The sequence below is a fragment of the Benincasa hispida genome, chromosome 5, assembly GCF_027475165.1.
Source record: "Benincasa hispida cultivar pf3 chromosome 5, pf3_genome.v1.1, whole genome shotgun sequence".
In the NCBI taxonomy this organism is placed as follows: domain Eukaryota; kingdom Viridiplantae; phylum Streptophyta; class Magnoliopsida; order Cucurbitales; family Cucurbitaceae; genus Benincasa; species Benincasa hispida.
This window is the reverse complement of record NC_143482.1, coordinates 1,605,750-1,624,848: the sequence shown is the minus strand read 5'-3', so window position 1 is coordinate 1,624,848 and position 19,099 is coordinate 1,605,750. Positions and strand designations below refer to the sequence as shown.

Genomic DNA, 19,099 nt, shown 5'->3' with positions numbered 1-19,099 from the left:
TTTCTTCCTTTCTATTCACTTTTTTTAAATACCATTTTGGTCCCTCTATAATGGGAGTTTTTCAATTTTATTCCTTGTATTTTTTCAGCCCCCACTACTAGGCTATTTGTTAATTTTTTCAAAGTTTTTTTTATTATCTATTAGTATTTTCACTATAAATTTTGAAAAATATTTCTTTACATGAAATTTATTATTATTATTTAATTAATTTTGAGGGACTGAATCTAGGATTTATTGAGAGTATAGGGACTAAACAAGACATTTGAAAATATAAAGATTAAAATTAAACAAATTCTCAAGTACAAGGATAAATACTATTTTAACCCCATTTTTTTAGTTCAACATGCAGGGAGACTTTCAGTACTTCTTGATCGAGGTTGTATGCCTTAATCGGTCGAGTTAGGTCTCTAAGTTAATGCATCTTTCATGTGTTAATGAGACAATTAACAGGTTCCTAATCGAGCACAAAGAAGTATTATTCTCAAGTGCAATTAACGTATAGTTGCAAATTTGAATTTCAACTTTAAAAGGAAGTATTACTAAACTCTCAGAGTTATTTTCACGTTTGTTATTAAGGACATTTGAACCGTTACATTTTGTCAAGGTTTTGACTTAAATCATCTTTAAATTTTGAAAATATCATATTATGGAAGACTTTATAATAATAAAAGATTATTATTATTATTATAATAGGAGGCAAATAGTATAGTAATATGATTAATTTGTTCTATTATCTATACTTGAGCAATTAATTATAATTTCATTAATAAAGATGTCGAATTAATCACACTGCAATTAAAATAGACGATGAGGGTATTTTAGGATTAAGAAGATTGGACTTATGTGACATTCATGTGTTTTGCTATAATTCAAAACTATCTTACTTTTTGCTATTTTTTCAAATGATAGTGTAATTATTGTTATATACCTGATTATTCGACTTTTGAATCTCTCAAAGTCTTGTGATGGTTCTATGGACCAACACTATTGATTATTGTTGGCCAAAATTATTGGACTGCATATCACATGGTTTTTCATTTCTATTCAAGCTCACAGCCAAGCCAAAATAATGATAATAATAAAAACAAACCCACATTTTTGTTTTCCACAAATTTTCTATTTATTTTTTATTTTTTAAGATCACAATAATTCTAGTTGTGCCCATTTCTTCAAGGAAAAAAAAATTCAAAGATAAATAGTGATACAAAAAAAAAAAAAAAAGTAATAATCAATTTTAGCCCTAAATTTATCATGTTTGGACTTTAAATTTTCAATTTTGTCCATTTTAACCTTATGCTTTAAAAAGTGTTTGTAATTTTAACCCTCCAATAAGTTATTACTCCAAGTATTAAAAAAACAAGAAATTCTCTTATGTATTTAATGAATTATCGAATTTGAAAATAATAAATTTTTGGAGAAATATCAATTTACATCCTTAGAAATTAGGGATGTATCAATCTAAACCTTGAACTTATATTTTTTTCAATTTAAATCTTGAACTTTTATAAGTGTATAGATTTATACATTTCATCGTGTTATGTTTGGATAAACATCATGTGAGTTTTAACATTTTATCAGTTATACCCCTAAACTTTTATATCAAATCAATTTAGAATTTAATTAAAAAAAAAATTGTCCATGCATCAATTATAATTGTCCAATTTATTAATCCGACATTTAAAGAAGTCTACACGTGTACAAATTGAATGCATGGACGATTTTCAAATGTAATCTTAATAAATGATCTAAATTGATTCACTTTTAACAATTTAGAAGTTTAATAATAAAAAAAATTACATGTTTGCATGATACTTTTTAAACTAAGTCTAAAGACGGAAAGGGGGTGTAAATTGATATAATTAGTTTTGAGTTTAAATTGATACAATCCCAAAATTTAGAACTGTAAATTAATATTTTCCTAAATTCTTTCATAGAAAAACATCATAGTTTTTGTTTTTCTTTGAAATTTATGGATTTTGGGAATGATATTCAATAGTTAATTCATGTGTCGGAAGAACTTATACTTGTGCAAAATTTTATTTTAGTAAGGGTTAAAACTGCATCATTGATGTGCTTCTAAGGTCAAAATTAATGAAATTTAAAACCTATGATATTTTTTTTAGTAGGACAATTGTGGGGAACGGGATTGAACCCCCAACGTCTAAGGAGAAAGGTTATGTCCAATTATATTGAGCCAAGCCCATTTATAATCTAAATAGATACAACGTGCGAAGAGTTTAGGGTCACATTTGATGTTTTTTTTTTAATGATGTAACAGTTCATCCAAACTTTGTCCATATGAATAGACATTGCATATAAAATTTTGATTAAAATGAAACATTATTGTAGACAAGAAAAACCAATAGAAAGTTGTATCTTCTAGCACCAACCGCACATTGATTAGACAAACAATTGTACGACAATGATTAAATTTAAATATCTTTTTTCTCCCCAAATCAATATTATTACCAAAAATCGTTTTTCAAACAAACGATTTTAAATTTGTAATTCTTATGCATGATTTCAACTTTAGTCTATCTAACAAGAAGGTAACATTTTTTAATACTTAAAAATTCATTTCAATTTTGATTTCTTGAGATGCTTTAAATTTGTTATCTGATACTCCGAATGATCAAGTATAGGATTTAAGGGCGAAATTCTCTGGTGAAAATTTAAGGGTGTTATATTGAGATTACGTTCGGAGTTTTCATTTTAGACCTTTCTTTTCGACCTATTGATTTAAGAGAAGTGTCATATATAACCGCCCCTGGAAACTAATTTATATTGAGATTATGTTTCTATTTGTGACTTTCTTAACTCTAGGTATTTATATATTCTGTACTTTGTAACTTTTTAAGATATATAAAATTCTTTCTCCTTTGCTCGTGGACGTAAGGAAACACAATGTTGATGAACCACGTAAATTTATGTATCGTTCTTCTTCTTCTCTATTATTTGCTTGTCGATTTTGTTTATATGGTCATAACATTGATTTTGCTTAATTTTGTTTTTTTTTTTTTTTAAAAAAAAAAAGGAAAAGAAAAGAGAACTTGATTTTTTTTCTTCTTTTGAGAGAGTGAGAATAGAGAAACAGAAGAGAGAAAGAGGTGTCCCCATTGTTGTCTATTGAGATGGATTAATATATCAACATAATGCTATGCTCTTTGGATATTGCTCCCATTGGCCAAACCCCATACTTTGCATTATATGCCACATGGTAGACCCCTCTTCTCTTCTTTGGATTTCTTTCTCCTCAAACTTATACCTAAATTTTCTAATCATAACCATTAGGTGTTCGACTTAAGGAGTTGGGATTAGGATGAGCGGAATTGTGTGCTTCACTTCTTGTTTATTCTAAAAAGTTCTTAGGCCCCACAATTAAGAAAACATCAATTTTATGTTTTATTAACTCTTTACACTATGGGACACAAGACTTCATAACTCTCCAGACCTCACAACCTCACTTATTTCAAACACTTTCAAATCTCCACTATACAGAAACTTCAAATTCTATCATTTGTTTTTCAATGGTTAACCATAGCTATTGAATTTATGCTTCTCTCTTCCTAATGTTTTATAAGAAGAAGAAAATTGAAATACATTATAAAACACTAGTTGGTAAAACTTAAGATACATAATATTTTAGGACAAATTGCAAAAATCACTCATGAAGTAGAATGGTAGTTACAAATACACACTCAAAGTTTTTATTGTAAAAGGTGAGCTCTTAAATTTTTACAAGCGTTAAAATTGAGTCCTCAAATTTACATAGATGTGCAAAATTCAACCACCAAATATTTAATGATAAAAATTGAACCCTCAAACTTATATAATTATTGAAGTTGGTTGGACTCACGAACTTGCAAACTTGTAGAAATTTGGACCTTATACATTTATTTTTAAACTTTGGATTGAATAAAGTAAATTGTCCAATTGTAAATGAAGTAATTTAATTTTAAATGTTTAAAGGTGAAATGATTTCTACAAATTTGCAAGTTTAGAAATCCAATATTAACAATTGCATAGGATTCAATTTTATCATTAGATGTTTGAAGTTCCAATTTCTACATTCATGCACGTTTGATGGTCCAACACATTTGTATAAGTTTAATGGCTCACATTTAACAATTAAAAGTTTGAAAGTGAAATTGCAATTATCATCATACTTCAGGGATGGTTTATACAATTTACCTAATATTTTATGCTAATTGAGTTTAATATTTTGTATTCGTTGAGTTATACTCATGTTTACATCATTCAAAATGTATTATAACTATAAAGTTCTTGAAGAATGAATAAATAATCCTCCAATTATCAATAACTCAATGGCTCATTACTTAAATGTAACTTTTTCTTTTCTTTTTCTTTTCCTTTTTATCTCTCAAGTTCACCAAAATGAATGATATAAATGGACTCTTTAGGACGCTAAGATGATTTAGGATGTGGGGAGTTCTCATCGAGTATGATCGAATATGTTCAAGCACTAAGATGATATACGATACACGAAAGGAAAATGACGATGAGATACGAAACATGTTCCGAAAATGGACCCACAACCATTTATAATCGATTAGATAGGATAATGGACCTTAAACACTGAGATGATATAAGATGTGGAGATATATCATCTCATATTGGACCCCATGTTATATGAAATTGATGTAATATAAACGTGATAAAATCTTAAATGCCCAATAATTTTTTAATACCTAACAAGGACCCATTGGATTTAATACGTTAGGCTTAAGGAGGGACAATATGCAAATAAAAAGAATGATTGAATTTCACCTAAAAATTTTTTAAGGTACATCAAAAGTAATTGAAGAAGAAAATTAGTATTCTCATGAAATATTTAAAAGTTTGGGCCAAAATCTAATTAATTGTCGTAATCGCAAAGATACCGATCAAAATGAGCTAATTCAACGATAATTGATATGATTCAAACCTCCATATTTGCTGTGGTAAAAAAAAAAAAAGTTTCTTCATTGGTTTTAATTATAATTATATTATAAATGTTAAAATGAAAGCTATATATAAAAAATATTTTGTAAAAGAATCCAAATATCCAGCTAGCAGGGACAGGAAGGGATTTTTCTCTCCCATAAAATACAGAAAAAAAAGGGACTGGAAAGCAACCTGCTTTGATTTGATGTTACTATTTCTCTTAATATTTTAAAGAAAACAACTATTTTCCCAAAAAGAAACAAACAAACAAAGAGAGTGAGAGAGCTACAACTGAAAACTAAAAATTTTAATAGCCTCAAGTATTTCACTGAACTAACCTATATGCAGTCATAACAAGTTTCATTTTGGCCTCAATTGCACCAAATTATGAAGCCAAAAGCCAAAAACAAAACCAAATTATAAAAACTCAAACATAATAATAATAATAATAATAATAATAATAATAATAATAATAATAATACTGATAATACTAATAATAATAATAAAGGCAAAAACAACTCGCCCATGGAAAAATTGGGGACTTTATGGAACATAGATTAGCCTAGTGGTAAATAAGAGGTACGACCTTGATAAAAGACTAAGAGGTCATGGATTCAATCCATAGAAATTGTTTCGAATACTCTTTAGTGAGGAGGAGATTGAACCTTTTATCACTCATTAGGAGAGAGATTAGTACTTAGTACCTGTTACTACTTGTATCCACATTTTTAGACCATATTTGTATGGAATAAATTTCCTTGCTGATGAAAATGGGAAGGTGGAGTAGAATGAAGAAATATAAACAAAAGGGGAGGTTAAAAGAGTGAACTATATCTTCACAAAAAGGTGTAAGGCATCCAATATTCCTATTCCCTTCATCTTCAAAGGGACCACATTACTAGAGATATCACATACACCATTCAAAATGATGCACATTACTTTTCCTGTTACCTTTCACTGACTCTTTCTTGTCCAATGTTAAGATCCATTTGGTACCACTTCGGAACATATGCAATGAAACAATCATATCCTCTCTCTACTTTTATTCTCTCCAATCAAATTTGCTCACTTCCTTTTGAACAGGCTCTTAAACTTATCAGTTATCAGTTCAATGAAACAGAGAGGGGAAAAACTAGCATTTTCAAAGTGCAGTAGTGATAAGAATAAGTAAAACTAAAACAGAAACAAAAAGAAAAAGAAAAACTAATATCAACAGAACTCACTTCACATTTATTCACATTGACTAACTGATGAACTTGGCAGTGAAATCGACATTAGACTCCACAGGATAAGAGAATATACAAAAAGAAAAAAGATGATTGAAGATTACCCAAACAGATGACCGAGTCTTAGCAAAGACGAGAGTGCCGGATTTAGACGCAGAATCTACAAGTTTTTAATGCCGAGGAATTTCATTAGGCAGTGTGGGTCATATTAACTACCCTGTTTAGTCTTTCAAGTATGCCACTGGCCTTTCTCTTGGCCCTAGAAGTTCCATTCTGAGCAAGTTCGGAGATAGTTCGATAGCATTTCTCTTCCTCCCTCATATCCTTCCATTTGGTTCGATCGTATAAGCAGATTGCATGGATGATCACAATGCAATTTTCCTTGTTACGTGAACAAGAACTTTCCCTGATAATTCTGAGTAAGAAAGGGACGGCTCCAAGTTCACCAATTTCTTCGATAGCTTTTTGATGGGACGATAGCATTGCAAGAATAGCCAACAACTCATCAACATGCATCTGGTTCATGATCTTTTTCAGAAGCACTCGGACTGCACCATCTCGCACAGCTCTTGCTTTGTTTTCATGAATTATACAAAGATTGAATATTGCTGAAGCAGCATCTTTAATTGATAAAGGATGCCCCTCGTCTAAAAGCTTGATAAGTGGTTTCAACGCACCAGCTTTCCCAATGATTGCTTTGTTTGAGTCGAGAGCAGACAGTGTAAATAGGGCTGCAGCTGCATTGCTCCTTGTTTCCATGGTTCCTGATCCTAACGCTTCCATTAGAAGAGGTATTACATTGGGTGTTTCGATAACAAGCTTCTTGTTGTTGTCATGGATCGACAAATTCAAGAGTGTTGTGATTACATCTTCTTGCAGATCCGTGTGAATACTACTACTTTGCGACTTATCTCCACAAAGTGGACTAAGCAACAAAGATATGGCATCAAGGGACTCACCAAAAAGTGCTCGAAATGAGGGCATTCGCTTCGTCAACATTCGAAGCTCCTTAGCAGCTGCTTTCTGTTCAGATATTGTCATAGACATTTTCTCTATTAACGTGAGAAAACGATCACGATCAGCCTCTGTTATCACATCATCATCAAGATAATGAACACGGACACGGTCTTGCAACTCAATTCCCCGACTTGTACACCACTGAGATATCATTTCACGAATCAAGTGATTGGGAGTGAGGTTGGTGTGTGAAAGAACTTGCTGAGTTCTGGGGCAAGTCCTGTTCCCTGATTTCAGCCATTTCTGAATGAAGGGTTTGTCATATGTCTGTAAATAAGATCAAACAAAACAATAAGAACTAGAAAACCTAATGAAAACAAAGGATTCAAAATGGGCAACAAGATCCAATCCCCCAAAACCATACATATAACAAAAGATCTATAAGAACTCCTCCTCCTCCTCCTCCTCCTCCTCCTCCTGTATTCTACATAATTCCAGTTGACCATTCATATTATTCACAGTCAACAACATGAATACACAGTAACCGAAGATCCTAAGGGTTTGTATCGTTCGCCCTCTAAATTCTAAATGAAATAAAAAAGATGCAATGTCAATGAACATACAGCAAGTTAAATTTAAAATTCTAATCTAAAAACCACAGAAACCTGAAAATCTTCTTGAGAGCGCTGAAAATTGAAGAAGAAGAATAAATTTCACACTCGTGTTCTCAAGAACATAGAAGCTAGAACCGCGAATTAGGAATTAATTTCAAAACCTAGAAGAGAAGAGGGAAAAAGAAGAAAAAAAATCACAGACCTCGCCAGTAGACACAATGACAGGATCTCTCATGAGTTCTCTAGAAAGCGGACAACGAAATTCTTCAGGACAAATGAGATTCTCGAAAAGATTAGAAGAAGAACGCGATCTCTTCCTGAGTTTCAACTCCTTAAGTGCAGAAAGAATTTCTTTAGCGTTATCAATGGTGTCGGTGGAGTAATTATCGTCATCAATAATAGCAACGATAAGTCTCTGTAACTCCCTCTTCAACTCCGTGGCTTTCCCCATAACTGTAGGATCAGAATCAAACACGCCTGTTTTCGCCATGGAAGGGAAAAGCAAGAAGAGGAAGAAGAAGAAGTGATTGATGAGAGTTGAAGAACAGAAAAACACTGCTACAAATGATGAAGATGAAGATGATGAAGATTAAATATGAAACTTGTCATCTCATCTCATGTTTGAAAGGAAAAAAGTTAATCCCCCATCTCATAAGTTTGAAGAAATTGGGGTTTGTGTTTCTCAATCCGCCATTAAAAGCAGAGAGAGCATCAGTTTTTGTTGAGCTCCTTCCATTCTCAAAGAATGAATTTCTTCCAACTTTAAAAACTGATAAAATCTACAGCTACCACATAATTCTCTCTCTTTCCTCTCTCTAATTTTCTCAAGGCTTCTTTTAATCCAATTATCCTTTTTATTATTTTTTTTTGTCTTTTTTCCCCCTAATATTATTTTTCTCATTTAAAAAAAAAAACTATATTATTTTCACCTTCAACCTTTTACCCTCTTAATACTCTGGAGTTTATTCGATTCTAGGCCACGTTTACTTCAGGTGAAAAGTAATCAATAAATGATAATGTAAAAATCAACCTCAATTGATTATTTTTGTTGTTGTTTACTGTGTCACGTAATAAGTTATACGACCCACTTCAAGTGATTGTGGTTGAAAATTAAGTGGGACCCACTACATTTGTTGTTATCATTACAAATGTTATTACTGTAACAATATGAAGATTATGAATCTGCCACATTTATTAATACATTTACCTCTACCATTACCGGTAGAGTCAAATAGTAACGATAACAGTAAAATGTGACATATTTATAATTATAGGTAAACGCAATAAAAAACAATCTAATTATCTTTGCGATTTGAGCCTAATACAATTCATGAAATCTCATTCCAATTACACCAATTTTTATTACGATTTAGTAAACGTGGCCTTAGTCAATCTATATATTTTTAAATGATGATCTTTTTGTTATGTACGGTCAATAAATTTTAAATTTAGTTACTATTGTTGATTTTTTTTTTTTAAAAAAAAAAAAAAAAAAAAAAAAACCTTTTGTTATCTACTAACATTTTTGTTGTAACATTTGAATTTTCTCACATGAAATTTATATTATGATCAAGACAATTTCGATAAAAAATAACTTAAAAAGTAAACTTTAGATTTATTGAAAGTGTGGGAACTCAAGTTAGATCATTAATAAAGAGACTAAAATTGAATAAACTCAAAAGTACAAATATCAAAATAGTATTTTAACTTTTAATATATTTAGTTTAATTGCTTGATTAAAAAAATACTTAATAAACTTTCGTAAAATTGGCAATTAGTACATGAATTTTAGTTTGTAATGATAATGATTTGGTTCATGTACTCTCCCGTTTGTAATAATTTAATTTTTTTTGAACATTATTATATAAGAATTTTTAATCAAAATTAATGAGTTTAGTTTTTATCATGATAAATCTCAATCAATTTTTTTTATTATGTAATGACGTAATCTTTATATTTCTAAACAAATTTGATTAATTATTAATTTATCGATTGATATATGTAAGAAACTTAACTAAAGTATTTCTCACGATAGAAACTATATCATTATAAATTGTAAATATGTGGATTAAATTATTATAAAATTAAAGTTCAAATGTTAAAATTTTAATTTCTTGAAAGTTTAGGACTGGAAGCGTTTTTAAACCTATTTTATTTGTTTAAAAGAGATTTATTTTAATTTTCTACTCATTTTTTTAAATATTGAAGACTCCAACGTTCAAATCTTCATTTCTATTTTTTTTTCTTTTTTGGATTTAAAAGAGTCTTCCTAAAATTCGTATTAAAATGAAAACTATTTTTTTTAGAAAATTCATTTTAACAATATTGTTATTTTTTAATGCTTATTTTGAAATAAATATTAAAATAAAACAATATTCAATTTCATGGATCAAAATGGGAATGGAATAATTATTTTAACCGCGTGATAATAAAATATGGAAAGAAAGGGACGTGGAATTTAGCTGGCTCATTAATTAAATACTAAATTTGAAGAGAAAAAAAAAACCCTTCCTTTTTCTAAACATTTAATTTCCTTAATTTTTATACATAGAATTTTCTTTGCATTAATGTTCATTGAATTCTCTAATTAAGAGGCAAGAATTTTACACGCGTAACGTCTATTTAATGTTTAATTTTCGAGAATGAATTTGAAATTGAATAATTAATTAATTTATTAATTCTATATATGACTTTCTTTTCAACAACTCTATCGTTGGATTTAAGAAAGTGTAAAAATGATTTTAAATCTTGTGATTTGAAAGTCGAGAAATGATTTTAAATTAATTATTTTATTAGAAACGAATGTTTTTTAAATAAATATATTTAAAATTTTGTATTTAGATAGTAATCAGAAAAGAAAAGAAAGTTAATAATTTACTAATATAGACTTTTAATTATGATGTGTTGATTGAGAATTAGAATTTGATAAGCTTATTAAGCCTCGTTTAATAACCATTTTATTTTTTGTTTTTGTTTTTAAAAATTAAGTTTATGGACACACCTCTACCTCTAAATTTCTTCCTTTATTATTTACTTTTTACCAATGGTTTAAAAAATCAAGACAAAATTTTGAGAACTAAAAAGAGTAGCTTTCAAAAAGTTGTTTTTATTTTTTGAATTTAGCTAAGAATTCAACCATTGTACTTAAGAAATATGCAAATCATTATAAGAAATGTGGATGAAATAGACTTAATTTTTAAAAACAAAAAACAAAAAACCAAACGGGACCTAAGTAATTTAATTTAAAATCCTATGAAGTCTTGCAAAATCCGAACATTTTATTCAGAAAAGTTTTTTTTAAAAAAATAAAATGGGATTTGAAATCACTTTAGATTTTTAAATCATTCCATTTTATGCATTACCAAACAATGAAATTCAATTAAAATTCATTATGAATCGAAATCATGAGATTCTAAATAGGCCATAAAAGTTTTAAATAATAATTTTCTTATAAAATACTATTTGGGTTCTTATATTTTAATAGTTGTTCAATTTTAATTCATATAATTTTATTGGTCCAATTTTAGTCTCTATTAATTTATTTTTGGTTATCTATTAGTATTTCTATGGTAAATTTTGGCATCATATTTATATATTATATTTTAATGCATGAAAATTATTATTATGTTTCAAAGATGTATGAAAATTATTATTATCATTTAATAAATTTTGTGAGAATAAGATTTATTGAAGGACAATTTTCAAATGTAATAAAACACGTCAACTTATTTTTAAATATAACAAAATATTATTGTCTGTAAGTGATAAAGATTATTAAACATCTATCAATATCTTTTGTTATTTATTACCTATAAATAATTATATTTTGTTATATTTAAAATATTTTTATTAATTTTACAACTGAAATTATTACCGTTCATTTTTCTTATATATATATATATATATAACGCTCTAAAATAGTGACTTAAATATAAAAGGCAACGAAATAATAATTCCGTTTTTTTCTAAACAGAATCATAATTACCGTATTAATTAAAACATGTAAATTAAATGAATAAACTGAAAAAAATATCTTTGACCCAAATGCAAAAGGTTCAACTTTTATATTCAATTTAAGTAATTTTCCCTATTTTCGGTTTTAGTTTCTAGCTTTTAAAAAATATATATATATATCAAATCCTCAAACTTGTATTGACTCGTATTTTAAACATTAAAGTCGTGTTTATATAGGGGAAAAAAAATCAATGAATGATGATCTAAAAAGCGAATTCAATCAATTATGCTTGTTGTTATTTACTATGTGTTCCGTATTTGTGTTGATATGGGACCCACAACCCAATTTATAACAAAAAAAAAAAAACACAAATTGATAGATAAACGGAGAGTGATCAATCTATTTGTGTTTCGAAATTACGTTATCGTTACCGTTACTATTAGTGTACTGTTACAGTAGGAGAAGTATGGATCTGTCACATTTACTCATGATATCAGTAAATGTGATATATTCATACTTCTAAGCAATCCAATTACGTTTGACATTCTGGCCCATCGTGATTGATTTATTAATGAAATTTCATTACAGTTATACTAATTTTTATTACAGATTTGTAAATGTGACCTAGATTTAAGGGAAAATAACTTTTTTTGGGTAAGGAGGTTTTCGAGCTAGTTTTCATTTAGTTTCTAAATTTTAAAATCTTACACTTTTAGTTCTTGAGTTCAATTTAGTTCCTAGGTATCAAGATTTACATTTATTAGCCTTGATCTTTCACTAAATACTCATTTATAGTCTTTAAGATTAATGTCAACTAATTAATTTAAAAGAATTAAAAATATATATATAGTTAATTAAGTTTAATTATTTTTTAATCACCATTAAAATGAAGTTTAAAACTTCACTTTTTAATCATTTTAAATTAATTAATTTACATTAATGTTAAACTCAAAGTGGGTGTTTAGTGAAAAATTCAAAGTTATAAGTGTCAATCTTGAAACTTGGAACTAAATTGAAATACAACTCATATCCTAAAGATAACATTGTAACATTTTAAAATTTATGAAGTAAAATAAAATTAAACTCAAAACTACTGTAAACGTAATACTTTAAAACTTAAAAATCAAATAAAAAATAGATCGAAAATTTAAAAATAGAAATTTTAAAATATTAATAAATAAAGGTCAAACGAGACAAATGAAAAATAATGATTTTAACTTTTTACCCATAGTTTTGTTATTGGTTCAACTTTCAACTTTTTATTTCTTGGTCTTTCAACTTTTAATTGTGTTGTCTTAACCCATTTTATAGGGTTTCAAACCATCAAATCCTTTATTGCCATATAATTTTATTCAAAATGCTTTTAGTAAGAATAACGTTTTCCAAGAGTTGAGTAAATCAAAATATAGACCTTGCATTAAAAAAAATCATCATCAAATCTAAAAATTTCCATTCAATAACGATCTCATTTTTTAATTTTTAATTTTTAAAATTTAAACATGTTTTCTTTCCATTTATCTATTCTGGTTTTTATTTATTTAAAGAAATTATTTGAATTTATGGTTAAATTCTAAAATTCAAAACAAGTTTTTTAAAACTATTTTCTTTTAGTTTTCAAAATTTTGTTTTAAAACATGAGTAAAAAATAAATGACAATATATGGAAACTTATAGGTGGAAATATTGTTTCTAAATTTAATTATTGAAAAGAAAAATAAAAATCAAATATTTATCAAACGAGGACTAATGTATTAGATATGATTTCAAATATTCGTTCATAGACATTTACTCCATAGACAAATAAACAACAGAAAAGTGTCAACCTTAACTTCGAATCAAATCCTTTATTAATACATGTATATATAAAAAAGAGTGATACACATTATGAGTGAAAATTACAATTATATTTATGAACTTTAAGCCATGTTCACTTCCCATGTTTACTTCCCCGTAAACGTAACCTATCAACCCTAATATAAAAAGTGGGGTCCATTTAATTACATTCGCATAAAACTAGTTAACAATATTATTTGAATTATGAAAAATGAAAAAAAAAATCATTCCAATTGCTACAATTTTGATTACGAAGTAGTAAACATGACCTAAGTTGTAACTATATTCCCAAGATCTTTTTTCGTGACTAACTTATATAAAAAAATTTCTTAACCAAACTAGCATACAATTGACCTCATGGTCAAAGGGTTGTTTCTTCCATCCCACACATGACAAAAGAACGTTATGATTCAATTACGTCTCTCAACGTTTTTTTTAAGTAAAAAAGTACACAATAGGAGATCGAACCTCTAACTTCTAAGAAAGGAGATCATACCTATTTTGTCGAGTTAAACTCACTTTAACAATTATGACTCTCAACATTAAACCATATTTTAGCGGAATCTAAAATTCTAAATCCTATTTTATTATGATTTTCAAAATAAATTTATATATATATATATTTTTAAAAAAGAATAAATAAATATTGATGGTAGATATAATATTAAACTTCTGTTAATATGTCAATAATTTTTTTTAGATATTTTTAAAATTTTATAAATTTAATGTTGACATAAGAGATGAATCAATATTTCTATCAACATTTTCATAAAATTAAGATATTAATGTTTTCTTCTACGTCGACATTTTAAATTTTGATGAAGAAATAATAAAAAAAAAAATGAAATGATGATTTATTTGTATAAAAATGAGAAGAAAATGGACGACAATAAAAAAAAAAAAGGAAAGTGGGGCCCAAGCGGGGTAGGGATGTAGGCAATCACGGAATCTATGCCCATACAGCTGGCATGCCGCGTGGGCGTTCTTTCCTCTTACTATCTCTCTCTCTCTCTCTCTCTCTCTCTTTTTTCCTTTCATTTTTTATTTGTCTTATTTATCCTTCAAAATTATCCATATAAATTTTACACACAAAATAATAATATTTTAAAAATCTATCACTTTCAAATTATTATTTTCAAATTCTTCTATTCTTGATTTTATTTTTTCAGTCCAATCATTCAGTTTCTCCATGTGAGAGAGAGTATGTCACATTATTTGCACCATTTTTTTTAAAAGATGCATTATTTGAACCATGTGATTAATAATGTTCCATTATTTCTTATTACACTATTCCCCCCCCCTATACATTTTTTTACCTTCTTTTTCTCGTAATTAAAATTGACGTAATTATAATAATTATAATGGATCTCAATCACAAAAATAATTTGATTGATTTTAATCACGATTATTTAGTCACTTTACAAATGTAATTTGATTACGATTGTGATTGTTTATTTTGTATTGTCTTTTTACTATGACCGTTTAGGGTCAATTCGTAACAATATTTGTAATGATAATAATAATTGTGACAATTCATAGTTCTCCTACTGTAATATTAATAGTATTCATAATAGTAAACAGTAACAATAATGTTGTCTAATGACAAAAATGGACAAATATCGTTATCAAGTATCTGCAAAAAAAAAAAAAAAAAAAAAAAAAAAAACTAGTAGATTCCATATAATTTTCAAGCGCAATTGAATTGATCACCCTCATCTCTGCAATCAGATTGTGTTTATTGATTGCATATTTGACAATGGACCCCACATTCTATTACAATTACGAGACACTGTTAAACAACGAGAAACACAATTAAATGGAGGACTACTTTTCAGATTGTCATTGATGGATTTTGTTTTCCCTGAAATAAACATGGTCTTAATCTCTCTAACTTCTCATTTTAACATTGAAATCAATAATACAAAGTTTATACTAATTAAGCTATCCAAGCGTTACAGAAACGAAAAGAGAGAAAAGAGATAATTTTTTAATTTCTTTTTATTTAGAATGTCATATCATTATTTACCATAAAAAAATTACTTCATAATTTCTTTAAACTTATTCTTAAAATCTTGTGAACTAAAAACATGTTCAAACAAATATGAAAATTCAATATGTTAAAATACTATTAAAGTCTTGATTACTTGAGTCATGCCTCAAGTTGGTATCATTAGTTGTATCATAATTGTTATACATGTAAGAGATAAAAGTTTCTTTAAATCTCTTATTCATATGTGATGTAATAATTATATATATATAGAGTAAATGAATGAAACTGCATACTAATAACTTATATTTCTTAACTCACCACATTTAATAGTAATGATGATTGAATTTATATACTTTATTAGTCATATTAGTTGGCTCAAACATAATTTAATTGATAAAAAATATGAAGATTGACCTAATCGACCATGAAGGTAAATCACTCTTGACGTATTTGAATTATAATATTATAGCATTAAAAAAAAGTATATTTAAATAAAGACTCGATTATTCTATTATCAAAATATCATATATATATATATTTATTTATTTATTTAATGAGTCATAAACATCTTAAACGAGGAAAGTAGATCTAATGATTTATGAGGGATTGAAGGAGGAAAATAAAATATTGCAATAGTGAAGATCCAAAACACATAAAATAAAATCCAAAAACCAATTTAATTATTTATTAAAGGAAATTAAACTTTTTGTTGAAGAAAATAAAAGGACACGTGTCAATTCTTAAACTGCCAACATGTATGTGAGCTGGAGATCTTCAACGCGTATTCGGCGGTCTTCATCGTACGCGTGATACGGTGCCGTTTGGACATTGGCAAGCACGCGCCGCCTCCCCACCGCCACCGCCAGCGGGCTGACTCAAGCATAAAGCATGATTACGTATGCAGATCAATTAGGTCAAAATTATAATAGGTAAATTTTTTCTATAGTTTCTATTTCGTCCTAAATTTATAAATATTACTTTATTTTTTAATTATACTTTTAATTTTAAGTTTTGAATTTGATTTCCATTTAAATCTTACATTTTAAAATGTTATAATTTTATATTTTAGATTTCAATTTTATCTTTATTAAGTACTCACTCTAAACTTTAGTATTAATATTTACTAATTAATTTAAAATAATTATAAAGTGAACTTTTAGAATTAGTTTTAATAGTAATAAAAAATAGCAAAAACTTAAGTGATTATAATTATTTTAAATCTCTTAGATTAATTAATAAACAAGAATACTAAAAATTAAAAGTACATATTTATTGAAAAATTGAGGTTAAAAATATATATCTTAAAATCTAAAGGTCAAATTGAAACAAAACTCGAATTTTAAAGATAAAATTGTAACACTTTAAAATTTAGGGACTAAATTGAAATCAGATTCAAAATTTAAAGACAAAATATATAATCTTTTAAAACTTAGAGACCAATTAAAAACTCTTTCAATTATTAAATTTAGTGATTACAAAATATATACATATTACTTTAGTCAATACAATTCGATATGGATAAAAAATGGATTAGGTTGTTTTAATTTTAGATTTTGATTTTAACAGTAGTTGGCTAAATATCAATGTGATGTGATAGTGATACATTAATTGAAATATAACTTAATAGATAAAATATCAAATTTTAACCTATTATTAGATCACTCTACTCTCAATTTTTTATTTGATGTGATATATATGATCTAAAAATTCCAAAAATTGAAGAATTTAGACATTTGAAAAAGGGTTCAACCTATTGTTGTATTTACAATAGGTTGGCTTTTTAGTCCTTAATGTCAGTTTAATTAATTAATCAATTAATTAATTAATATTTTAATGATAACAAATCTAAGTTGATTTATTAATGGTTTGAACGTTTTGAAGTGTTTATTGCTTAGGCCTCAGAATACGATTTTAACATAATTTGAATAACTCAAATTTTAAACGAAGAAGATATGATCGAAACAATTTTAATGGAAGAATACCAAACTAATGACATGGCTGAATTTTTTTCTCATGAAAGTGAAGGAATTAAAAGGTACCACTTGGAGTAATGAAAAGAATGACACATGGCGACTTTTTGATTTTTAGATTGATATAAGAAAATGAATTTAATATTATTTTATGTTTGTATCTAACAACTAATTTTTGATATGTGGTGTGCTTTTGCTTTTGTTGGGTTTTAAAAGAAATATATATTATTATATTATTTTTTGTTTCTGTTTAATGGCTAGTTGATTAAGAAAGAAAAACCTCATGTATTGATTTTTCATTTACAAGATCTAACGACCCAAATTAAATGTGATTTTCATCAAATTCTCTCTCTTTTTAAACACTTCATATTCTCCAAAATTAAAACAACAATTAGTTTTGTCTTTTTATTAGCCAACAAAAGCATAGCTCAATTGGCATAGTGTTCCTACTATCTCCTCCCACACTTTAATTACAATACTTTTCCAAAATAATTTGTTCTCCCTGGTGGAAGGCATAGGTATGAAACTATTGTTTAATTAAATTATTTTAAAAAAATATATTAATTTACTTAATTGGATCTATTTAGTAATTTTTTTAATTAGTTTCAAGAAATTCTATTCACCCATTTTATCCTCCAAAAATATACATGATAACTTAAAAGATTAAGTTATATATAAAAGGTCAAGTCAAGAACTCCATATATGGACAAGTATTATATTGAACAAATTAATATCAAAATATACTAAGAAAACTAATATATAAATATATAAATCATTATTTGAAAAAAAAAATATATCAATATATATTAATGTGTTCAAATTTATCTTTATACAAATATCAAAATGAACTAAGAAAACGAATGTATAAATATATAAATCGTTATTTGAAATAAAACAAATTAATATCAATATATATTAACGTGTTCAAATTTATCTCTATACAAATTTGTGTTCCGATTAAAGTTTTGATGCCACTATTTGATGATATTATACTTGTTTGGATGGCTAACATACATGTGGGAGGAATTTGAATCACGAGTTTTTTAGTTTTCAGTATATACGTATGTCAGTTGAGTTAAACTCTTTTGACTGATAGTGATCGCACAGAGATAGTGGTGGTAGCTGTAAGAGATGGTCACGAGTTGGTCGTCAGTGAGGATAGTTGAAGATGATTGTTGGAAGTTTCATTAGAATAGATTGTCGATTGTGGTCAACAAAGGTGCACGACAGAGGGTGGTGATTAACCATTAAGCTATCATCACCCTCCGTCGTGCACCTCTGTTAACCATTTTGATAATTTTAAGAATTATATAAATTAGGGAGAGAATAACCATTAAGCACAACAAAAGCATTTGTAAGAAAGTTAATTTCAAGTGCTTCTCTCGAACCAACTTATTTCATAATCTCTCTCGTTTTTCATACTATAATCTCATTTTTTTAAAAAATTATTTTGAGTAGTTGTCAAGTACTCTATTTTTTTTAAAAAAATAAAATATTTACAAAATTAAACTAAGTACATTCTTAAAGTTTTCGATATGCCACGACTTCCATAGCACAATATTATACCTAAAGAAGAAATGAAAGGTGCTTTATACTTCATTTTAGAATTAA

The 19,099-nt window shown here is 27.2% G+C and overlaps 1 protein-coding gene across 1 annotated transcript; it reads right to left on the bottom strand.

Annotated features, from left to right (window-relative positions):
- Positions 1–6,153: 6,153 nt before the first annotated feature.
- PUB9 (plant U-box 9) lies at positions 6,154–8,579 on the bottom strand. Its single transcript, XM_039032313.2, has 2 exons — positions 7,944–8,579; positions 6,154–7,454 (listed from the first exon to the last, which is right to left on the bottom strand). The coding sequence occupies exons 1-2, from the start codon at positions 8,229–8,231 to the stop codon at positions 6,360–6,362; spliced, it is 1,383 nt and encodes a 460-aa protein (XP_038888241.1). The 5' UTR covers positions 8,232–8,579; the 3' UTR covers positions 6,154–6,359.
- Between the last annotated feature and the right edge of the window lie 10,520 nt (positions 8,580–19,099).

Bases quoted from the DNA above. Each gene is read 5' to 3' on its own strand.
- PUB9 (XM_039032313.2), bottom strand. From the start codon at position 8,231: ATGGCGAAAACAGGCGTGTTTGATTCTGATCCTACAGTTATGGGGAAA. The intron at 7,455-7,943 runs GTCTGTGATTTT...TCTTATTTACAG, and splicing joins TCATTGTGTCTACTGGCGAG to ACATATGACAAACCCTTCAT.